At 40.2% G+C, this 26,574-nt stretch overlaps 1 protein-coding gene across 1 annotated transcript in view; it reads left to right on the forward strand.

The window, feature by feature from the left end:
* LOC126336151 (venom allergen 5-like) overlaps positions 1-26,574 on the forward strand; it is a 364,266-nt gene that overhangs the window by 41,362 nt on the left and 296,330 nt on the right. Inside the window, exon 2 of the mRNA XM_049999644.1 lies at positions 1,467-1,577. Within this exon, the coding sequence (XP_049855601.1) occupies positions 1,467-1,577 (111 nt within the window). The remainder of the gene's footprint in view (positions 1-1,466; positions 1,578-26,574) is intronic.

A 26,574-nucleotide genomic window follows, 5' to 3' on the forward strand; every position in this document is an offset into this window, starting at 1 on the left:
GTAGTGTACATTATAAAGTGCAAATATGAAGACACAAAATAAAAGAGGAGATACAAAAGATCAAAGCTCACAGCATATTTAGTGAGACCATAAGATAGCCATTTAAATGCTTTGACTAATTTTTATGATGATACAAATATTATCAAGCCTAATAGAGAAACTTCAACGTTTATGAATGTGAATAACATTCTCTTCAAAGTTAATAACTAGTTCTCTACAACTGACCAGTTACTGAACTTGTATAAAATAGAATATATCCATTTCTGTGCTGTTCACCCTGATCATTCCTTAAAAAATAATTCATGAGTGTAAATCAATAAATGAAAAGGAATATATTGTAAAATGTTAGGCGTTTATATTGATGAGAATCTGAATGTTACAGATCTTCTTAAACACCTGAACTCTGCGACTTTAGCACTATGGATAACATCAGAATTTGGAAATGAATGCTGACATATTTTCTATTCTGGGGTATTATTACAGAGAAAAAAGTTGTTGTTGCATGGCATTGTGTTATTAGCATAAGATTGGTGTCCTCTTTAGAGACCCTTGTATGCAACTCTTTAAGCAGTTGGCCATGCTCATAACAGCCTCATTGTACATTACTCTCTTACAAAATATGTTGCCATTAATCAATCGTAGTTCAAAAGCATCAGTACTATTCTTAAATTGAACATAGTGTTGCCAAAACAATGTCTACCATGTTGGTATATGTTTCATTGAAAGTGTACTTTAGTTGAAAAACTAACTCATTCCACACCATAGTGAGAGATTATAATTATGATCCATGAAACACACCAATAACTAAAGTAATGTCTCATTCATGATGAAGTCATCACATGTGGAACACAAGCCCAAATTGGGGAAGGGTGATGAGGAAGCAAGTCAGCCAGCCCTTTGAAATGAACCATCCTGGCGTTCATCGGAAGTGAACCTTAATCTCGATGACAGGGCTGGGATTTGAACTGCAATTCTCCCAAATACAAGCTCATTGTCTCCCCACTCATCCACCACAGATTGTGTATGCTTTTTTTATTGATTATCTACCCTCATTATTGTTACTGTGCTTTGTTTTACAAGAATCAGTTGTCAGTAGCACACATAGTAGAACAAGAATTTCCTCATAATTCTACCATAATTCCCTGAACACAACACAATGCATTGAAACACAGCACTCACCAATGAATACCATGGTGCTGCAGCACACAGTATTGTTTAATCAAGAAGGCTGTCACAGACAACACACTACAAAACTTACTTGAAGTCTAACATATTCTGCTGTTTCATAATTAGGAGCCAAGGTAAAATGTGTGCACTGTAGTTCCAGCACAGCCACATAATCTTTAATGTATCTAGGCAATGGCAACCGGTGAGTACCTCAAGAATAAATGGTCACACATTTATTTTGTGTCAGTGTTGGAGACAATTGGGCTACCTTGTACATTTTCTCTTTTTCTTTTCCACAGGGAATTCTTGTATATTATTGGATTGTTAGTCCATTGCTAGTTCACTGCAAGCCACCAGATTATTGTAATGAGTCAGTATATGGTCCCAATCATGTTATGTGTTCCAGTCAGGTAAAAGTCAATGTTTATTCTGTTAATAGTTTTGTTTTAAATTTTGGAGAGTGTGGAAAGTGTAGACATGCTCCTTGAAACCATCTAAAATAACATTTAAGTTTAATATATTTTATGTATGCTGTGCTCCACAACTAAAAATGACTCAAAGAAAGTGTGGCACAAATAAACACTCAACAGATACATTATTTACACTAGTTTTTGAGTTCTTACTCTAACAAAAGTATGTATATTCACACACACATGTGAATTTGAATGTGTGTACTTTTGCTAGGGAAATAGCAAGAACTTGAAAGATGGTGTAAGTATTATATTCTGTTGAGTGTTTCTATGTGCCACACAGAAGTCGGCTGTTGGTTAATTTATGGAGAGTTATTTTTGTAGAATGTCATAAGCTGATAGTAACCAAAGTTTTATTTGCTACTAGTTTTGAGCAATCTGATCGCCAATAGGTAATATAAAAAGTGTTACTGGATCAGTAATATGATGACATCAATAATAAAAGTAAATTTATAAGAAACCATTATGATTCACTGTCATTCAAATGGTAAAATATATTTATACGTTCATAATCCAGTGTTGATTTTCACACTCTCTGTGGTTCTCTGAAGTTTGCTTACCGGATGTTCATTTAATATTTGCTACTGTTCTGTGGAATGCACTACAAAGCAGTAATGATTCAATATAAGCTGCAATAACAATTTTAATGTTTTGGAATGATGAAAAAGTAGTTTGAAACAGTTACCAATTAAGGGTTTGTTGATTAGCACATTGTGATGTTATGGGGATCGATATGTTACATACGGTAATATTGAACCCAACATGAAGTATTCGCTCGTTTATAATGAATTAACTTTATTTTGATCATGTCGGTACAAACACATCCGGACGAATACAGAGTTTGGAACACACTGTGATCAACAGTTTTCCAAGAAGTTCTTTCTCAAAGATGAGGCAGTCGACTCTTGCAGTCGATAACCACCACAAATCCCCCGCTGGTAGTGTGGAGCGCGGTAAGGATGATGAGAGGCATATGTGCACCCGGCTGATAGCGCAGGTGCCCGTGACCGATCGTGTCGTGGAAGGTGCTAGTGCGAGGCACGATCGGACCGTTTCTCGATATCTTGGTAGGCACGACCAGCGGAGGGAAGGAGGCGAAGAAGGCGTCCACAGGTTGACCACGTCATGCTGCTGATGGGACGGTGGGAGCAGAAGGCGGTGGCATGTCGGTGGGGAGAACATCGTTGTGCCGAGGCCGTGCGGCACAGCGGGGTTATGATCCGATCAAAGGTGTGGAGTGCTTCGAAGATGGAATGCGATGTATTGCCAACGTATTTGCCGGCAAGCACTGCGGTAAGTGCAACGTGTCCGGTAACAGTTTGTTATTGGCCGTATGACATAAAGGAGCAAGCATGCTGTGACTTAACAGGTTGCATAAGAGGTGCCGGATGAGCAACACTCGCAGTAATAACAGAGTTATAGAGGCGCTTGATGTCACAGCAGGGGAGAAAACAGCAAGCTGCACATGACTGATCTTGCTGGCGGATGACTTCAGTGTAGACGGAAGCGTCAGCTCACTGTCAGAGTCCGTGGACGGTGAGTGTTACAGCGGTGTTTTGATGTGCAAAACAGCCATGACTGAAGGTTGGGGGGCATGGCCATGAGCCCTGTGGTGGAAGGCGAACATGGTCGGTGAAACCCTTTTCGAAGCAGAAAGGCGATGAGACATAATGTGAACATGAAGAAGTCGAATCGGCGGGTGAACTACTGGTCCATGGTGGAGAGGTGACACAGTTCAATGGAACTGGAGCTGAATGTGTGTCGCTGTCAGCGCTACGGTCGAATCGTAAGGCTGCAAGCTGCTCGCGGGAAACTGCTTCGTGGTCGTGTGTCGGAGCTGAAAGATGCTCACTTGTCGAAGCAGAAATGGCAGATGTGTTGGTCGCACATTGCAGAGGTAGTAAATAGGGAGGGCAAAGCAAGTGGCACTGGACTGTGGCTGGTTATTCCATGCTACAGAAACGAAGTGTCTGGAACTACCAAGGAAAGGTGGCAGTGGCGCAAATAAATTGCTTGTATTACATCACTAATGTAGAATTTCCACTTGAGGTGGCGCAATCATGACAGTTGTGACATCTGGGACACAGATCCATGTAGCGTGATCGTCAGGCTATTAGTTGTAGCTGGTAGTAATGGCGGAGGATCGTCAGCAGTCGGAGGCGGAACAATGACAGGAGCATCTCGTTGCATGTCGTGCAGTCTGCTGTGTATCACTGAGTGAGATGGGGTGGAAATCAGAATTTGTCTCTATCAAAGGGTAACCTGGCATACAAGACAAGGTCGGCGACACAGTATTGATGTAACAGTTCAAGTAGAAGAGATTGTGTGTGCGATTGCGAATGTTAAACTCAGAACTTGGCGGCGGCAGAGTGAGAACACGTTCACTGCTGTATGAAGCATTGATAAGGCTGAAATTGTCTTCTGGGGTGGCTGAATAAGTTGTGGGCATGATCAAGTAGTGAACGGCCAAGGAGTAAGTGTGCATAGTGTCGGTGAGTTGTTGACAAGATGCGGGTGCGGTAGCGGCAGTGGGATCATATTTCATGCAGCTGTTTGTTTTGACTGGGTCGAGGTCGGTAAACCAGCAGGCGGCGGCCGTGACATTGCTGTCGGTAGCGGTCGAGCAGACTTGGTGAGGCTCGGGTGCTGAGTAGAGGGAGGCGTGACACATCCAGTGTTGCACTGAGAAACAGCCAGCATTGTCGTTGGTGTAATTGGTGCATTGTTGTTGATTGGTAGGATGTCCTTGATGAAATTGTTCCTATGAATTCGACCAGGTATGGGATTTGGCCGTATTTTGGAATTTGTGCGAACTGGGATTTGCAACATAGTCCCTGTTTGTTGCAGTCCATTGTTTGGCATGATTGTCTGGTATCGAAGCACTGCACAAAGTTAATTCATTACACAAAAGCAAATCAAAATTGTCCAAATTAATTGGTGAAGGAGCACTGCACTGTCCGGAAGTGAAATTACCGATACATTGAGCAGGTTTCGCCGGACGATGTGTGCGCCTCGGTTGCATTGTTGATGTGTGAGAAGATGATGAAAGTTACCAAAAAGCACAATTCACACAGGAGTTGGGAATTTACACACTAATTACACTTCCTGTACACTTCATCCAGATGTGGCGTGATACGAAGTTGATGGGCATAGAAATCCAACAAAGGGTTGCTGCATTGTTTGTCCATGGCGATGTTCCAGTACACATTTCTGGCGTCATAAGCTGCATTCATGAGCATCAGGGTCACCAGTGTGAGGGGCAAGATGTTACGTGCAGTAATATCGAACCCAACATTAAGTATTCTCTCGTTTACGATGAATTAAATTTGTTTTGATCATGTTTGTACAAACACATCTGCTCAAATACAGAGTTCGTAACACACTGTGATCAATAGTTTTCAAAGAAGTTTTTTCTCAAAGATGAGGTGGCTGATTCTTGCAGTCGATAACTGCCACAAAGTTATATAAAAATGGCTATTTTTAAACATTAGTGTACATTTATTAAGTGAAATAATCACAAGGGGTAATGTAACTGTTGAGTTCCAATGTCACACAAGACTTTTTAAAGCCTGCAAGGCCTGTGTAGATATCACATATTTTCTACACTTGCTTGGCCAAATCAAGTACAGTGTGGTTCATATAAACCCGAGCTACTTTAATTTGAACCAATAATGGGAGAGATGTGCAATTTTGGGAAGTGATAATACAGAACTGGGAGATTTCATCATACATGCATACATACACACAGAGTCAAAAAAATGTTCAGATGTGTGTGAAATCTTATGAGACTTAACTGCTAAGGTCATCAGTCCCTAAACTTACACACTACTTAACCAAAATTATCCTAAGGACAAACACACACACTCATGCCCGACGGAGGACTCGAACCCCCGCCGGGACCAGCCATCACAAAGTCATTATAGCAAATGTTGGAAGTGCTCCCCCAACACCATCAATGCACAACTGTAATGGCCTTACAAAGTTCTGAAGTTTCCCATGGTCTTTTGTTGTATATTTGGTTTTTGAGATACCCCATATGATAAAAATCCATTGGTTACACCAAATGAAATTCTTTGAGATTATTTGGCCAAAAAAGAAACTGGTTACAAGTTGCATGGAAGCATTAGACATGACACATGTTCCTCAATCTTGTTGGAAATAACCTTCTGTGAGCTTGATGTCATCCAGCTGCTCCACAAATTTGTTAAAGATATTGAAGATGGCCAATAAACTGTAGTGTCTATGACTCTATCAAAGAAAATGGGGTCTACAATCCTGGAAGCTGACACTACGCACCACAGTCCAACCTTCTGATCATGCAATGGTGTTTTGCGGATGATTTGGGGGTTTACACCAGCCCAGTGTTTGCTGTTTTGTGTGGTGATGTAACATGACAGATGGAAACATGCCTTAATAGTAAAACAAGTTGACAGTAATGCATTCTTTTATCATGATCAGATTGAATCATGTGCATTCTTATGGTTGCAGTGCCAATTTCTTCACAGCTCTCTGACATGTGCTATATCAAATGCCTGTCACCTGGATCAATCAACCCAATGATTTCCTTGAAGAGTTTCCATGTGTCTTAGAGCATTGTTAGTAACCCCTGCACCCAGTGATGGTCTGCATGTGTTACTGTCACTGTTTAGTACACCTTTTGTCTCCATCTCCCTAACAGTGAAGAGAACTGTTGCTTTTGTTGGAACATCACAATACTAAATTCTCTCCAGAATGCCCATTGTGTTGTAACCAAAGAGTCTGACTTCCAGTATGCTTTCACAAATAAAAAGCCATTCTAGAACTGCATACTACATGTTTCTGCCAGCTAAAAACTGCAAATGAATCACTAATTTGCTCATTATTGTCATGTGGCCTGCACTGCACACTCACAGACTTCAAAACCTGTTACTGGCGAGGCTATGAATGAACTATAAGGAAACACAATATTATAGCAGACAAAGAATCTCATGCGCAGAAATGTCAGTTGACTTCCCAACAATGGCTGGTACTTCCGATTCTCCCACAGTTGCTGAGATCATTAAAACAACTTTCCCATTTCTTCTAGCTTATGACACACTGAAATAGTTCAGGTTTATGTTGATCACCCTGTAATTTTATTAAAATTGCCACTTACTAGATACAGTGCATTTTTAATTGTTTTTTATTTTTAGTCACTGAATGAACTTTGATTGATGAAGCCATTAAATTAGGAAACCATCTTCCGGTTTGTAAGAGCTAAAATGAAAAACTATTGCAGAGAAGGCAATGATGCTAATGTGATGTGATATGGAAACACAGTCCAGCCTCCTAAATAGGCTTTATAGCCAAGAGCCTCAGGCTACTGCACTGAGAAGGCCATGTGTGACATAAAGCTATACACCCAACATTGCAAATGTGTATTCTATCAGAATGAGAGAGCAGAGAAATCTGAGTTTTAATGTCATACAGTTGTATGAACCTTTACATTTGTGCATATAGTGAAAGATTTTACATTTTTTTGGACTAGCCATAACTGTAAAAATGTTCAAAGGAACATAGTACTGATATGCACAAGAGTGCTTAGCACAATGGTTATGCATACATAGTCTTTTACTTGTTTTGAAGAGACACACATTTTTACACAGATTTACAGATGAATTTTGTGGCATGAAAGGGTCACCAGAACAGAATTACTTAAATTCTCCACAAAGAAATGTAATAATACTGTGACAGAAAGGGTCTGTCATAAATCATTCTATACATCATTCATGATCCAACAAATAATATTTCAAAAAAGACTAAGACACTAGTGTTATTTTAAATTGTTTTTTTTTAACACAAGCTAAAATTATAATAATTAATTATCCACTGTAAAATAAGAGATTGTAGACCAATGCAATTTATTTATTTATGCATTTATTCGTGGAAAGGCTTCGAGCCTTTACACCTTCCCTTGCATTTAATTTGGTTTTCTTTTAGAAATTCTCATTGCAGATCACATTAAACAAGAGAAAGAAAGTAATATTTCAGTAATTTTAGAACTATAGATAAGCTCATAATTAAAATGGCAGAAAAATCAACAATGATCCTAATTATTCAGATAATGATGGTCTTGTAGTGGATCTATGTATTGAGTAATGTAAAATATCTGTACTAAGATCTTTGCCTTTACTTAGGAGTCATGCAGTCTTTTGTTTACTGTGTAACCGGGCAGTTGATTTGTTTAAATGTGTTACTTAAGATAAAGCATTATTGAATTAAAGTGGAGTTTGGGATGTTATTTCACTATGAAAACTGCTCAGACCCACACTGGTGACCCTGTGTTATATGTTTTTGGTGAACTTCAGTGGTTCAGGCAATTTTAATGTACAAAATAACACAGGATAATGTAGCCGACAACAATGAATGCTATGACACAGAAACTTACCATCATATCATCACCTGTGCTCGTTTCCCCCACTCCAATTTGCCACCATTGTGTTTCAAATAGTGCGAAATTTGAAAACTGTTAACATTTTATTTCATCATCAGCACAATTTGCTGAACAAACAGTGTGCACAATGAACATTGCTTCAATAGTTTCTATGCTACATGGACATTTCCCAGGACATTTTACACATTGTGCTACTCCGTAGATTAGATTAGATTAATACTTGTTCCATAGATCATGAATACGACACTTTGTAATGATGTGGAACGTGTCAGGTTAATAAAAGATGTCTGTACAAGAAATTACATTACACAAAATATTGCATGACACTAATGATTAAGTTTTTTTTTTTTTACTTAGTTTATATCTAAAAATTCAACCAATGAGTAGAAGGAGTTGTCATCTAGAAATTCTTTTAATTTATTTTTAAATGTTAGTTGGCTATCTGTCAGGCTTTTGATGCTGTTTGGTAGGTGCCCAAAGACTTTTGTGGCAGCATAATTTACCCCTTTCTGTGCCAAAGTCAGATTTAACCCTGCATAGTGAAGATCATCCTTTCTCCTGGTGTTATAGGTATGCACACTGCTATTACTTTTGAATTGGGTTGGATTATTATCAACAAATTTCATAAGGGAATATATATACTGTGAGGTTACTGTGAGGATCCCTAGATCCTTAAATAGATGTCTGCAGGATGACCGTGGGTGGGCTCCGTCAAGTGGCTTTTCATTGCGTGAACATTCTGTAATGTTGCATGACCCATTTGTTATGTTTCTGAGCTGAACCCACAATCCAGGCTGCTGGATTTCCACCATGATGCCATATTGCCAATATATACTCATAATATCATCTGGTTCAATGACAATCCACAAGTATTCAACCTAATGCAATAGCAGCAGTGCATGAATAGTGAACTTTTACCAATGAACAATGAGACTTTCACTGTTTCCACCTCATCTGGTACTCCTACATGTAAACAGTGTACAGTCCACTAAGTCATGCATTCTGAATTTTTTGACAGCCACAGTTGCTTCTGCCACACCATCGTGTCTGCTGCTATGCCTGCCTCACCTGTTTGTATCCATGTACCACAAGGACAGTATAAAGTGGTGTTCCAAGATATGGCACCAGCCTCTACAGTCTTAACAACTTTGTCAGTGTTTGCTCCATCTACTCTGCCATCTTTCTCAGGATGATTACCACAACTACCACCACTTACTAGGAACATTCCGTATACACGGTTTTCTCTAATGACCAGCATTCTGAATGTTCATGGCATCCTATCCAATGAAGCATGGTTCATCTCATTCCTCCAACTTTACACAAGCATATGGATTTGACATCTGATCTCATTCTTGGGACACCAAAGAGGGACTTCTACAATCATGCAAAATCCAAAATTCTAAAATGACTGCCAAGAAACCCACAAGAGGCAGAAGTATTAGAGCACTAATTGACTCTTCAGTCCTATCAGATGAAGTACTGTGGTCACTGTGGATGGTTAAAATACTCTCAGCCATCCAACTACAACTCGTATCACATGCTACTGACTTGCTACTCATCTCAGACATAAATTTCAACCAGTATTTGTTTCGTTTGGGATGCTTAACATGGCTGACATAAACGAAAATGCTTAAGGCATAGGCTTTCTTGACACTACAGACTGTCTCCAGATCTATCTACAGCCATACTGTCACAACATTCCCTGACCAACACATTGAGAGCTCCTTCATGGCAATGCCACACATTTGAGATGATTGCTGCCTCTCTGCCACAGGTAGCTGAACTCATAAGTCTCACTTCTGACCTAACAAATTCATTGTGCCAACTGCTCAACCTGTAACTTGACATCACAGCTCTACACATGGCAAATGTGGTGCTGCAAGCACTCATCAATAACATATCAGCAGTGCACTCACATCGACACCCATTACTATGGAACATGTTGTACATCCAATCTTGCAACTACCGGTACAGTCTCGGCCATCACTGAGAAAGTTCATGTTGAACTGGCATCTTGCTCTCACCATGAGCAAACTTCTTCCTCCACAACAGAGGATTCAATGATGTATCTGCTGCTGAGGCAGACACTGCCACTTTGCACCAGTTGAGTGAGTGAGCTATGCATCTACTTCAACTGCTCCGACTGAGCCTATAGAAGCCTGCACCATCACCCTCTGCTGACGTGGACACTGCCCATGCAGCACTCAAGAGGAAGCAGTCTTCACAGCCTTTACTGCCACATTTCAGGTCAGTCCTTCTCTGTCTAATAGATGTTGTCTCCTGCCCTGGAGTGCCTGATGTGACTTCAAATCCATTGAGGGAAATCTTTATTACAAACGGTACTTGCAGCACGCTACATGCCACTGAAGGACATCCTGTCCATGCAAAAGTGTGCCACTCTTTGGCTAAGAAACTTGGCACTGCCAAAGAGTGCATTTAAGAACTGTTAAGCTTAGGGATTGTACATTCTTCTGGCAGCAGTTGGTCATCATCTATTCATCTCATCCCCAAAAAGGAGTCAACTTTCAGACTTTGTGCGGATTACTGTAGGCTCAATGCTCACACCATTTTAGACAATCACCCCATCCCCCACACACAAGATTTTGCACTCCAGTTACATGGTGCTTGGCACTTCAGTGTCATTAATTGTCATAAGGCATATACAAAGGTGACACTCCCAAAACTGCCATTATAACTCCCTGTGGCTTGCTCAAATATATTTTTATGCCTTATGGAGGCAAAAATGCAGTTCAGACATAGCAAAGTTTTGTGTGCTCTCTATTTCTTTGATTTCTTTCTATGCGTATCTAGATGATATTTTAATTTTTTCCATCTCTGCTGAAGAATGTGAGCTGCACCTTCCCCATGTAATCTGCATACCCTCACATAATAGCACAGAGATAAATGATGACAAATCAGCTGTATCTGACAGAAATTAATTTCCTAGGCCACACCATGAACTCTAAAGGCAAATGTCCCATACCTTAATGTGTTGCTCACGTTATGATCTTACCACCATCCATCACTTTTCGCGATCTCTGGCACTTCTTGCACATGATATATTTCTTCAGGCACCACATTCCTCATGCCACCTCTCTTCAGGTGCCCCCTACTGACGTCTTACAAGGAAAGCATACCACAGGCAATCACAAAGTCATGACTCAAGCTTTTAACCATGTGAAATGGCTCTAGCTAATGCAGTCATGGTAGCTCATCCCAGCACCAATAGCACAATTTCAACCACTACTGTTGCTAGTGATACTGTGATCAGTAGGAAAGACCTCTGAGCCACTGCACTTCTTTTCCAAAAAACTGTCTGCTTCTCAGTGTAAGTAATCCTTCTTTGATAGGGAACTTCCTGCCACCTATGAAGTCCTATGCTATTTTTGAGAGAATATCAAGGCACATGAAGTCACTATTTACATGGACCATCATTCCCTTGTCAATGCACTACATAACCCTACCAGTGATCTCCCTCCATGTCGCTTTTGGCATATGGACCTCCTCAGTCAACATATGACAGTAATCAGTTTTATCAAAGGTGCAGATAACATTGTAGCAGACTATATGTCATGCATTCGTACTACTACTACAAGCCTCTTCAATGTGATAGAACTCATACAACTAAAACTAAGATCCTGAGGTGCAGTCACTAACTACAAACAACTTCACCTCCATTCACGTCTTACCATGCTCTTTCCCTGGTGTAATGCAACCGATCCTTGGTGATGTGTCGACAAACATACAACAGCCACAGGCACCTCTTCCCCTTTGCCAGACCCTCTTTTCTTCACTACATCTGGTCATCAGAGTGATGCTTTGGCTTGTCACTGAACATTTTGTACGGCTGGTGATTAAGAAAGATGCTGTGAGTGGGTGCGAGCATGCGTATTGTGCCAGTGTGTTAAAGTTGGTCAGCATGCTCAACTGCCTCTTGGACACTTTGAGATTCTGAAGGGACATTTTAAACATGTACATATGGACTTCATCAGCCCCCTCCCCTCCCCTAATGGCCACTGCTACATTCTGTTAGTCATTGATTGAACGACGAGGTGGGTAGAGGCAGTCCATTTGAAAGATATCTTGGCAGATACTGTGGCTTGAGCATTCATTACCTGCTGGCTCTCCCGTTTTTTCTGCCCTTCATCTATCACCATGGATCTGGGCTGCCAGTTCGAATCTTTGCCAAGTCATACTACCTGCTGAATTTGTTGAAGACTCTAATACTACTGCCAACAAGGTACTGCCATCTCTAGTCAAGCAAGTTTGCTGTCATATCTGGTGGATGTGCATACCACAGCCTCGGGCACACACATGCCCACAAATTTTTCTCCACAAAGACCGTACAAGCTCTGACTTTACTATGTTGCAAAATGACATTGTCCATTTGGCCCTAATTCCACCATATTCAAGGCCTCACCAGGTTCTTGTTGATCAGAAAATACAATGATGATCATGCTAAATGGCAAACCACAAACTGTCTCCCTACAATGGGTTAAACTGATGTGGATTCTTCGAGCCACATCTCAGATGATGAGGACTCAGAGCTCATCCCAAGTGTAGCCACAACAAGTAACTTGATTCCTGGTGAGCATTCAGTAGGCACTCCCACCTCACACTTCCTCCCTCCTCATCAGGGCAATGTTAGTGACAGTGTTCCTAGCAGTGAAAGTGCTGCATGTGACGAATCAGTCATACCTTTCTTTTCACTGCCCACACCTTCTAGTGCCACAGCTACATCCACTGTCACCATCACTACGTGCCCTATCTAGAATATTTCCTTGCAACATCATGAAGACTATTTGTTTGTTATTTATGCACCACCTTATGCCCTCGGAGACTCTTGACTGTAACCTAACACTCATCTGAGTTTTCCAGTTACCTACTGATCTTGTAGATGGCTGTCTTCGAGCTTCCATCAGTGAGGACAGTCTGCTTACAAGTTATGTCCAATGTGATCAGCCACAGCCCTTGCGGCTTGTTACCAAGCCCCACAGAACGTATCTCTGCTTACATAGATCAACACCTTCAACCCATTACATGCAGTCTCCCATCCTTCATCAAAGACACCAACCACTTTCTCGAATGCCTGGAATCCTTACCCAATCTGTTACCCCCGGAAACCATCCTTGTAACCACTGATGACACTTCCTCATACACAAATATCCCACACGTCCAGGGCCTCGCTGCGATGGAGCACTTCCTTTCATGCCGATCACCTGCCACCCTACCTAAAACCTCTTTCCTCATTACCTTCCTTCTTCACTTTTGAAGGCCAGACATACCAGCAATTAAAGGGAACAGCCGTGGGTACCTTTATGGCCCCCTCGTATGCCAACCTATTTATGGGTCACTTAGAGGAAGCCTTCTTGGTTACCCAGGCCTGCCAACCCAAAGTTTGGTACAGATTTATTGATGACATCTTCACGATCTGGACTTGCAGTGAAGAAGAACTCCAGAATTTCCTCTCCAACCTCAACTCCTTTGATTCCATCAGATTCACCTGGTCCTACTCCAGATCCCATGCCATTTTCCTTGACATTGACCTCCATCTGTCCAATGGCCAGCTTCACACATCCGTCCACATCAAACCCACCAACAACCAACAGTACCTCCATTATGACAGCTGCCACCCACTCCATATCAAACGGTCGCTTCCCTACAGCCTAGGTCTTCATGGCAAACGAATCTGCTCCAGTCCTGAAACCCTGAACCATTTCACCAAGAACCTGAAAACAGCTTTCACACCCCTTAACTACCCTCCCGACCTGGTACAGAAGCAAATAACCAGAGCCACTTCCTCATCCCCCCAAACCCAGGACCTCCCACAGAAGAATTCCAAAAGTGCCCCACTTGTGACAGGATACTTTCAGGGACTGGATCAGATTCTGAATGTGGCTCTCCAGCAGGGATATGACTTCCTCAAATCCTGCCCTGAAATGAGATCCATCCTTAATGAAATCCTCCCCACTTGACCAAGAGTGTCTTTCCACCATCCACGTAACCTTCGTAACCTCTTGGTTCATCCCTATGAAATCCCCAAACCACCTTCCCTACCCTTTGGCTCCTTCCCTTGTAACCGCCCCCAGTGTAAAACCTGTCCCATGCCTTGGTGCGGCCAGCACATCTTCGCACAGTGTTACATCGTCTGGGTTATCTGCATACTTCCCACTAACACCAACCTGTCAGAACTCCGGAGATGGGAACTTGCCCTTCAGTATGTCCTCTCTTCTCGTTATCCACCAGGTCTCAACCTCTGCTAATTTCAAGTTGCTGCTGCTCATACCTCACCCGTCTTTCAACAACATCTTTGCCTCTGTACTTCCGCCTCGACTGACATCTCTGCCCAAACTCTTTGCCTTTACAACTGTCTGCTTGTGTCTGTATATGTGCAGATGGATATGTGTGTGTGTGTGTGCAAGTGTATACCTGTCCTTTTTTCCCCCTAAGGTAAGTCTTTCCGCTCCCGGGATTGGAATGACTCCTTACCCTCTCCCTTAAAAGCCACATCCTTTCATCTTTCCCTCTCCTTCCCTCTTTCCTGATGAAGCAACCGTTGGTTGCGATGTGATATGAAGTAATACATAAACAGTAACTCAAATTTCACTATGGACATGATGTTAAACAAAACTAACATTGTATATTATGAAGACAATCTGTACACAAGTACAACTGAAAATGTGAATACATATTATTAAGGAATGCTAAACATGCTGTTAAACAATGAAAGAACAAAAATGTGTGATATTTAATATTTTGTTGGACACAAACCATTACTATGAGCACAGAGATTTATAGTGAAAATGTTAAGAGAAGATGCAGTAACATTTGTGTATGAAGTGTGGACACCAAAAAATGTGAACTAACTTTAAAACTGATACAACCTAAGTGTATGGACAGAGGCCAAAACATGAGATACCACAATCGATGCTGTTAGGGTGGATAATAGTTGTATGCGAGCAACTATTTGAACTTTGCATGTGGGATGGATGCTTAGCACAATATGCACAAAGAGTCACTACAATGAATGTTACTAGCATGGTGTGTATCAGTGATTCGTCACCAATAAATATACACTCACAATTGCTTATTAGTGACATAACCATGGCTGTTCATAATCAAGTGGTAGACGCAACTCTGTGATGAACTGGTTACATTAAGTGTAACAAGAGTGGTCACACAAAATGAAGTGACAAATCTCTACTGAACAGGCTCCACACTTAACAATAGCAGGTAACCATAGGTAGGTTAGAAAATTTAAAAAGTGAAATGGATAGGTTGAAGTTAGATGTAGTGGGAATTAGTGAAGTTCGGTGGCAGGAGGAACAAGACTTCTGGTCAGGTGACTAAATACAATATCAAATAGGGTAATGCAGGAGTAGGTTTAATAATGAATAGGAAAATAGGAATGCGGGTAAGCTACTACAAACAGCATAGTGAACGCATTATTGTGGCCAAGATAGATACAAAGCCCACACCTATGACAGTAGTACAAGTTGATATGCCAACTAGCTCTGCAGATGACGAAGAAATTGAAGAAATGTATGATGAAATAAAAGAAATCATTCAGATAGTGAAGGGAGACGAAAATTTAATAGTTGTAGGTGACTGTAATTCGTCAGTAGGAAAAGGGAGAGAAGGAAACGTGGTAGGTGAATATGGATTGGGCCTAAGAAATGAAAGAGGAAGCCGCTTGGTAGAATTTTGCACAGAGCATAACTTAATCATAGCTAACACTTGGTTCAAGAATCATAAAAGAAGGCTGTATACATGGAAGAAGCCTGGAGATACTGACAGGTTTCAGACAGATTGTATAATGGTAAGGCAGAGATTTAGGAACCAGGTTTTGAATTGTAAGACATTTCCAGGGGCAGATGTGGACTCACACCACAATCTGTTGGTTATGAACTGTTGATTAAAACTGAAGAAACTACTAAAAGGTGGTAATTTAGTAGATGGGACCAGGATAAACTAAAAGAACCAGAGGTTGTACAGATTTTCAGGGAGAGCATAAGGGAACAGTTGATAGAATGGGGGAAAGAAATACAGATGAAGAAGAATGGGTAGCTTTGAAGGATGAAGTAGTGAAGGCAGCAGAGGATCAAGTAGGTAAAAAAACGAGGGTTCGTAGAAATCCTTAGGTAACAGAAGAAATATTGAATTCAATTGATGAAAGGAGAAAATATAAAAATGCAGTAAATGAAGCAGGCAAAAAGGAATACAAACGTCTCAAAAATGAGATCAACAGGAAGTGCAAGATGGCTAAGCAGGGATGGCCAGAGGACAAATATAAGGATGTAGAGATTTATCTCACTAGTGGTAAGATAGATACTGCCTACAGGAAAATTAAAGAGACCTTTGGAAAAAAGAGAACCACTTGTATGAATATCAAGAGCTCAGATGGAAACCCAGTTCTAAGCAAAGAAGGAAAAGCAGAATGATGGAAGGAGTATACAGAGGGTCTATACAAGGGCGATGTACTTAAGGACAATATTATGGAAATGGAAGAGGATGTAGATGAAGATGAAATGGGAGATATGATACTGCGTGAAGAGTTTGACAGAGCACTGAAAGACATGAGTCGAAACAAGGCCCCGGGAGTAGACAACATTCCATTAGAACTACTGAAAGCCTTAGGAGAGCCAGTCCTGACAAAACTCTACCATCTGGTGAACAAGATGTTTGAGACAGGCAAAATACCCTCAGACTTCAAGAAGAATATAATAATTCCAATCCCAAAGAAAGCAGGTGTTGACAGATGTGAAAATTACCGAACTATCAGTTTAATAAGTCACGGCTGCAAAAGACTAACGCAAATTCTTTTTCAGACAAATGGAAAAACTAGTAGTAGCCGACCTCAGAGAGGATCAGTTTGGATTCCATAGAAATATCAGAATATGTGAGGCAATACTGACCCTACAACTTATCTTAGAAGCTAGATTAAGGAAAGGCAAACCTATGTTTCTAGCATTTGGAGGCTTAGAGAAAGCTTTTGACAATGTTGACTGGAATACTCTCTTTCAAATTCTGAAGGTGGCAGGGGTAAAGTACAGGGAGCGAAAGGCTATTTACAATTTGTACAGAAACCAGATGGCAGTTATAAGAATCAAGGGACATCAAAGGGAAGCAGTGGTTGAGATGGGAGTGAGACAGGGTTGTAGCCTCTCCCTGGTGTTATTCAATCTCTATATTGAGCAAGCAGTGAAGGAAACAAATGAAAAATTGTAGTAGGTATTAAAATCCATGGAGAAGAAAAAAAAAAAAACTTTGAGGTTCATCGATGACATTGTAATTCTGTCAGAGACAGCAATGGACTTGGAAGAGCAGCTGAACAGAATGGACAGTGTCTTGAAAGGAGGGTATAATATGAACATCAACAAAAGCAAAACGAGGATAATGGACTGTAGTCGAATTAAGTCTGGTGATGCTGAGGGAATTAGATTAGTAAATGAGACATTGAAAGTAGTAAACAAGTTTTGCTATTTGGGGAACATAAATAACTGATGATGGTCAAAGTAGAGAGGATATAACATGTAGACTGTCAATGGCAAGGAAAGCATTTCTGAAGAAGAGAAATTTGTTAACATTGAGTATAGATTTAAGTGTCAGGAAGTCGTTTCTGAAAGTATTTGTATGGAGTGTAGCCATGTATGGAAGTGAAACATGGATGATAAATAGTTTGGACAAGAAGAGAATAGAAGCTTTTGAAATGTGGTGCTACAGAAAAATGCTGAAGATTAGATGGGTAGATCACATAACTAATGAGGAAGCACTGAATAGGATTAGGAAGAAGTTTGTGGCAAAACTTGACTAGAAGAAGGGATCGGTTGGTAGGACATGTTCTGAGGCATCAATGGATCATCAATTTGGTATTGGAGGGCAGCGTGGAGGGTAAAAATCATAGAGGGAGACCAAGAGATGAATACACCAAACAGACACAGAAGGATGTAGGTTGCAGTAGGTACTGGGAGATGAAGAAGCTTGCACAGGACAGAGTAGCATGGAGAGCTGCATCAAACCAGTCTCAGGACTGGAGACCACAACAACAACAACATTACAAATTGTGGTATGAAGTAATACATAAACAGTACCTCGAATTTCACTATGGACATGATTGTAAACAAAACTAACATTGTATGTTATAAATGCCATTTAACATGATACTTCCTGGCAGATTAAAACTGTATGCCACACCGAGACTCAAACTCTGGACCTTTGCTTTTCTTGAGCTGCCCAAGCACGACTCATTACATAAATATTGTTCTAATGAACATTCACAAAACATAAAGAGTCATTGCGTGTTGAAAATGTAATATGTATTTTATCTATAAAAAATTATTTTTTGTAATTAATGTAATAATCGAAGAATATATATGTCAATAGAGATGTAATGTGCACTGATTTCATTGTCTCTTCTGTTTGCTTTCAATGTTAATGGTCCAACTGTTTGAGTAATTGAGCGTGTGTGTGTGTGTGTGTGTGTGTGTGTGTGTGTGAGTGTGTGTGTGTGTGCGTGCAAATCTGTTAAATATTTCAATATATTGTAAATACCCTTCCATGCCAAATTCATCAAGATTTTGCAGCGTTTAGCATTTTTAGTTGTTCGAGCATCATTACTGATGAGCTGCAGTCACCATTATTAGATGGCAGATATGAATTTCAAATAACCATGCAAGAGGCACATGACCTGCAATGATTGAAATTGTTTCATTTTCATAACTGCACAGAATCTGAGCAGTACAATTTCTAAACATTTTCTTAATGAATTTTGACTGAAAGCCTAACTTGAGAGTTGTCTTGGACTAACGTAGGCACTCATAATATTCTTGTTATCAGTACAGAGTTCTGCTATATAAAGTCAATGAAAGCATTAACTAATACAACAGTAAAGTATTTCTCTCTCAGCAAACATAAAGTCAATGCAGATCCTGTATCCACTTTTATTTTTAGCAGTTTATTAAACACACAGAAGTCAATAAACAATTGTTCAGGAAGACAGTTACTGTCGAGATACAGTTTATGTCCACTGATACTACTGTGTCAACCACATTTACAAAAAGTTACACACTGGTGCAATGTGGCCTTTCTTTCAACACATGTTGCAAACAGCTCAACACTTACAGCATGCAACCAACGTGTTCGTGTTGGCAGAAATAATAGAGACAAGAAGGAAAGGGGAGGGAGGGGGGGTGTATGTAGTCGCTGTTGTGGTGAGGCCTATTGCTGCTGTGGCTGTAGCTGATGCTACCCCATGCGACACTGAGTCTAAGCTTGTGCTGCTGCAATGGCTTTCCTGTCATCCTGAACACTTCCAGTGTGCCTATGCAGGGCTGACTGAGTAACTTCCGATATCTCTCCCTATGCAGCAATTTGATCACCTGCATCCTGTGACATTTAAAATGACTGTGCTATGTTAAGTACATCCATAAGCACTGGATTCTCATATTGAAGTACTTTTTTGCTGACTTCCCTATCCAGAGCCAGATGAATAATAACATCACACATCATGTGATCAAAGTAGGAATCGTGATGGGTACTTATGACAAATTTACAATGATGGCTCAACTCGTGAAATTCTGCAGCCAAGGCTTTGTAAGGTTGGTTTGGGCATTTCTGACAATGATAAAATTCTACACACATAGAAGAAAGAAGTTTGTGCATTTCATCAAATGATAAGCTGATCAGGTCTTGCAAAAGTGCAAGTGGGCACATCAACTGATAATTATGCATGGCAAAAGCCAGGAAAGAAAGAAAGCTCCACACAGGTTTGCATCACCCACGTGAAAAACCTGGAAATGTTAGTGTTACAATGTCTTGTAGGAGTCCTAATCTTGAGCAGATGCATCATAGGAAGAAAAGAGTGATTGTTGCACTGAAGGGAGAGAAGCCTGCTGCGAACATGCAGAGGATACCTGATAGAGCGATGGCGAGTGTCTGCTGTTGTTCCGTGAAAGCTTGCTGCTGGGCAATGATACACTGAAGTATTTCTTCCATTGAGATGTTTGTTGGGTGGCTTAGCACTGACACTAACACGCAGGGAAAACATAACCCTCACTGGTTGCCAAGTCTTCTATACCAAGAACAAACATGATTTATGGAAAATAGTAGTTTATAGAGCAATATGTACTATACAGGTTGTGCATAGTACTCCACACACTGACTGAATGACAGTAATATAGGGTAAAGAAAAGGCCAAGCACATGTTTGCAATCATTTCCTCGGTGACTTATCAGAGTGTGAATCTACATATATTTGGATACACGATAAATATAAAACAATGTGGATGTACCCAAGATCGAAGCACTGGCACCTTCTAGATTATGTGATCATATGGAAAAAAGATTGGTGAAGTACTGATCACATGTTCTATGAGAGGTGCTGAGGGTTGGACAGACCATCGACTTGTGAGGTCCAAATTAAACACAACTTTGAAAACACCATGCTGAGCATCACACAAAATACTATCAAAATTATCCTGCAAAGTCTTGATCCATGATCAGACTATAAAGCAAAACTGGATGATGCATTCTGTTCTGATGGGCTTTTGATACCCGAATCTGCCTCTGTAGATGAGCACTGGAATATATATGCTACCAAACTGCGCAAATGTGCCATGGAAGTCTTAGGAAAACCTCAGAAGAAGAACTGAGATTGGTTTGCAGATTCATGATCCACAGATCAAAAATCTTGTTAATGGTTTCAGAGCATCTCTTCGCAGTCATTGTCTTGACAAGTGTAAAGTAGCACACTACAACCTGAAACTGAAGGTACGCGCTCTCAAAGTCAAATGGTGGCTGAATAAAGCCAATGAAATGCAATCATACGCTGACACAAACCAAACAGGCAGATTCTTCAAGTGCCTGAAAACTATCTTTGGTCCAGAATCAAGGAAGATAGCACCTGCTTATGGCAAAGATAAAACCTGTTGGCTGATGCAACAGAGTGATATCCTTGCTAGGTGGGCAGAACATTTTGATGACGTTATTAATCACAACCATCAGATGAATGATATTCCATACATAGAATCACTTGAAGGCTGATGATGAACAACTTGCAGATTTCCCTTCGTTCAGTGAACTCATTTCAGCATTGATTAAGTTGAAAAATAACAAATCAGCAGGATTAGACAACTTACAATCAGAACTTTATAAATATGGTGGACCAGACATGAAAAACCCACTGTTTGTCCTAAGTTCAAAGATTTTGGAATGCAAAATAATCCCACAAGATTGGAAAGATGCCTACATTTTCAAGATTCACAAAGTCAAAGGTGACATTTCTGACTGCAGTTCTCACAGGTGAATCTCTCTTCTCTCAGCAGCAGGGAAAGTCCTGGCTCACATACTCAACAACCGCCTAATGCACCTTGCAGAAAAAGTGCTATCGGAGACCCAGTGTGGCTTTCGCCTGAGCAGAGGTACAGTGGATGCCATATTTGTTGTCAAACAAATGCAAGAGAAAAAAGCTTAGAGCAACATCATCCTCTGTTCATGTGCTTTGTAGAAAATTCTATGCGTGTGTGTGTGTGTGTGTGTGTGTGTGTGTGTGCGCGCGAGTATACACCTAACCTTTTTCCCCCCCTAAGGTAAGTCTTTCCTCTCCCGGGATTGGAATGACTCCTTACCCTCTCCCTTAAAACCCACATCCTTTCATCTTTCCTTTTCCTTCCCTCTTTCCTGACGAAGCAGCCACCAGTTGCGAAAGCTCGAAATTCTGTGTGTATGTTTTATTCATTGTGCCTATCTACCGGCGCTTTCCCGCTTGGTAAGTCTTGGAATCTTTGTTGTGTGCCAGGGGGCCATCCTAGGTGGCCTCCATAAGTAGGTCTGTGAACTGTGTGGATGTGCCAATAAAAAAAATAAAAACTTTGATGCAAACAATTAAAAATGTCTTTTCTTCAATTATAAGCAGTTGCTGCAACGGTGCACGTGCCATACTGTACAACAATATACTTCCCTTAGCTGCGCCCTAATAAAACTATAGACAACAATGCTATCAACACTCTCATCGTAGAGATCCCCCTCCTGTACTGCTTTGCAGTAATTTATTTTTCCCAAGGATTGAGCTGTTATAAGCATCATATGTACAGAAGAACTATGCCTCTTGAACAGGCAACAGATCGTCTCTACAGAGTAATTTTCTGCCATTCATGTCTCAGTATCCTCTCCAGCCCTTAAGATACTGCTGAGACTCAAAGATGTTGATGATTTGTCCTTCATTGAATATTTCCTGATATGAAAGCACCTATCAGAGTGAGCAGTAGATGAAACAAAGCTGCTGAAATGGCTAACAGCAAGACTAGCTGATTGCTGTTGGCTGCATATGCACCTTTTGATATCACAAATATGATCCACTGTTGCATCCATTCCAAAGCTTTGAAGCCATCTTGAGAGACTCTACTACTGGTGGAGTGTGTCACTTTGTAACGAGGGGAAGGCACACTGTCTCTGCAGAGAACCTGATAGTCTTTCTTCTAGTAATGGTAGATACAGTCAAATTATGAATGAGAGCAAGAAGAGATAGTAGGCTGAATTACTGAATATCATCGGTCACTTCACTATGTCCACATTGAGCCATTCTGGGCAAAGTGTTAAGTGCCCTGTTACATTTGCCATGTTTACTGAAAGACCAACCCAGGAGATCTACACCAGATAATCACAGACTATTTCATAGAAGCAACCAGTGCTGACAGTGAGGGTTCAGCCCTGATTCACCACAAAGATAACACTAAGAGGGTCTTTGAGGACTACATTTACCACAGAAATTAACTTTTTCAATTGCCCCTTCAACAAATGGCATCTGTATTCAGAATTTTCTGTGGCTTGTAGCACTGCACGTAGCTACAATAGCGTAAATTACACCCTGTAATGCACTTGGAAAAAAAAAAAAACAAAAAAAAACACTACTATTGAATTAAATGTAGGAAACAAGTGAATTTCCTGTCTCATAGAGGGAGGCCATTATGGTGCTTCTTAACTGTGGACAGTTTCACTAAATGTTTACCCGCAATCCTAGAACAGCAACTCATCAGTGTCAACTGGCTTTAAAAAGGTTCTGGGAATAGAACATACATATGGGCCTGAATTTCTCAGGAGAGAATGTGGTATGTACGGATTTACATCATTCATTACGTATATCAAGTCTCTCAGCATTGATGATGAGGGCCACAATTTTGAGCATGAAAGAGTAGTTAAGGTCACTTACCCTCAAACTTCATTATAGGTGCGTGTTTGGTTATGACAGTACCTTGAGTTATTCTATGGCTGTGAAAGTTCTGTTCCTTGTTGAGATCTTCAGAACACAATGAATGAATGAATATATGAAAGATCAATTAGCAGTCTGCTCCAGTTTTACAAGGATTTCTCGTGGTTTCAGTTGGATTATGGAAACAGGTTTAGCAGTAAAGCCTACATTTTGAAGCTCATGAATGTTATCTGCCATCTGTCTACAGCAGCCTAAGGAACTAACACCTTATGAACTTCTGTACAAATTTTAATGAGCCAGTGAGCCAGCATTGTCCATCTGGTGGGAAATCCTCATGTAGAATCAGGCATATACAAATGTCTCTGATTTACAGTAACTGGTATTGCACCTGATATAGGGCACAAGGATGGAAATAAGATTTTCACAAGTGAAAATGTAATTTGGAAGATGCGTATAACAGGCCTTGTGGTACTTAATGTTGACTATGTTCCAGTTCTTGACAAGCATTGGAGCCTGCTCTTATCCTGAACTCCCAGAAGGCCCAGTGTAATTTTCTGTTTTCTGGAACACAAGGAGGAAGCTACTGCAAATTTAATTTATAACATCATTTTTCGTAACATGCTGGCAACAATGATTTCTCAATTTTCACTGATGGATCTAGTCAGGATGACCTCATCTACTCTATTTATTTATATTTATTTTCATGTCAAGTTCTGTAGGACCAAATTGAGGAGCAAATCTCCAAGGTCATGGAACGTGTCAGTACATGATAGTACAACATAAAAGCAATAAGAGATAAAAATAAAATGTATATGAACCTGAAAAAGTCAAGCCATAAGTTTAACTAAATTCAATCAACAATACAACAAGAATCAGCCCAATTTTTCAAGGAACTCTTCGACAGAATAGAAGGAGTGACCCATGAGGAAACTCTTCATTTTGCATTTGAAAGTGCATGGATTACTGCTAAGATTTTTGAATTCCAGTGGTAACGTATTGGAAATGGATGCAGCTATATACTTAACACCTTTCTGCACAAGACCTAAGGAAGTCCAATCCAAATGCAGGTTTGATTTCTGCCGAGTATTAACTGAAAGAAAGCTGCTTATTCTTATGAAAAAGCTAATGTTGTTAACAAGAAACTACAGTTAGGAATATGTATCTTGAGAGGCCAATGTCAAAATACCCAGACCTGTGAATAGGGGTCTGCAAGAGGTTCGTGAACTTATGCCATTTATTGCCTGAACCACCCATTTCTGAGCCAAAAATATCCTTTTAGAATGGGAAGAGTTACCCCAAAATATAATACAATATGAAATAAGCAAATGAAAATAAGCAAAGTAGACTAATTTTCATGCTGAATGATCTCTCACTGCAAATACTGTTTGAATAGTAAAAATGGCAGCATTAAGTCTTTGAACAGGATGCTGAATGTCAGCTTTCCATGACAGTTTACTATCTATCTGAACACCAAGAAATTTAAACTGTTCAGTTTCACTGATCATATGCCTGTTCTGAGAAATTCAAATGTCAGGTTACGTTGAATTGTGTTTTAGAAACTGTAAAAATTGTGTCTTCCTGTCATTTAGCATTAGTTTATTTTCTACAAGCCATGAACTAATGTCATGAACTCCACTATCTGAAACAAGCCAATGCTGCACACAACATCCTTCACTACCAAGCTAGTGTCATCAGCAAACAGAAATATTTTAAAGTTACCCCTAATACTAGAGGGCATATAAGTTATGTAAATAAGGAACAGGAGTGGCCCCAACACTGATCCCTGAGAGGCACCCCCCCCCCCCCCCCCTCCACTTGACCTTACCCCACTCAGACCCAACATCACAATGGTCCAACTTCTGGAGCAATATTTTGTGAACAACACAATCAAATGCCTTAGTTAAATTGAAAAATATGCCTGATGTTTGAAACCTTTGGTTAACCCATCCAGTACCTTACAGAGAAAAGAGAATATAGCATTTTCAGTTGGTAAATGACTTCTAAAGCCAACCTGTAAATTTGTTAGCAAATTGTGTGATATAAAATGATCAATTATCCTTACATACACGGCCATTTCAATAAATTTAACAAACACTGATGGCATAGAAATAGGTCTAAAATTGTCTACATTATCCCATTCTCCCTTTTTATAAAACGGCTTTACTACTGAGTACATTAACTGTTCAGAAAACTGACCAATCCTAAAGGAAAAATTACAAATATGGCTAAGTACAGGGCTAACATCTACATCTACATCTACATCAACACCTACATTCATACTCCGCAAGCCACCCAACGGTGTGTGGCAGAGGGCACACGGTGTGCAGCACAGTCCTTTAATAAACTGCTAGGCACTCCATCATATCCACAAGAGTCCTTAGTCTTCAGTGATTCAATTATTGCCTCAATCTCCGCCTTGTTTGTATCTCAGAGGAGTAGTTCAGAGATCAGTTTCAGAAAGACATTTGCCAAGAGAGTTATATGATTCCCTGTAGAAACTAAATTTTTATTTGATTCACCAGCAATTCTCAGAAAATGATTGTTAAGTACCATACATATATCTGACATCTCAGTAACGGAAATATTTTTACTATGAACTGACTTTATATCATTGACCTTGTCCTGCTGACCAGACACTTCCATCACAATTGACCATATGGTTTTAATTTTATCCTGTGAATCAGCTATTCTGTTTGCATACTACCTGCTCTTTGCCTTCCTAATTATATTTTTAAGCACCTTACAGTACTGTTAGTGAGTGGCTACTGTAGCTTGATTGTGACTACTTCTAACATTTTGTTATAATTCCCACTTTGTTCTACACGATATCCTTATCCCACTAGTCAGCCACTCTGGCTACCTTTTACTACTAGTACCCCATTTAGAATGTTATAATGGAAAACAACTCTCAAAGAACTTGAGGAATGTGTTAAGGAAAACATTATATTTGTCATCTATATTACCCGCACTATAAACATCCTGCCACTCTTGTTAATCGATGAAGTTTAAAAACTGCTCTGTTGTTGTTATATGAACTTTTTATTTATTTATTGTTCTGTGGGACCAAATTAAGGAGAAGTGTCCATAGTCATGGAACAAGTCAATACATGAAATTATAACACGATATTAGAAACAGATAAAATGAAATATAAAAAAACATATTCAGGTGACAAGTTGTAAATTTAAATAAAGAAAATCAACAATGTAACACTGGAATTTGCTTAATTTTTTAGCTCTTCCAGGAGCTCCTCGACAGAATAGAAGGAGTGAGCCATGAGGAAACTCTTCAGTTTAGACTTAAAATAGTTTGGGCTACTGCTA

This window comes from Schistocerca gregaria, chromosome 2, assembly GCF_023897955.1.
Source record: "Schistocerca gregaria isolate iqSchGreg1 chromosome 2, iqSchGreg1.2, whole genome shotgun sequence".
Lineage (NCBI taxonomy): Eukaryota > Metazoa > Arthropoda > Insecta > Orthoptera > Acrididae > Schistocerca > Schistocerca gregaria.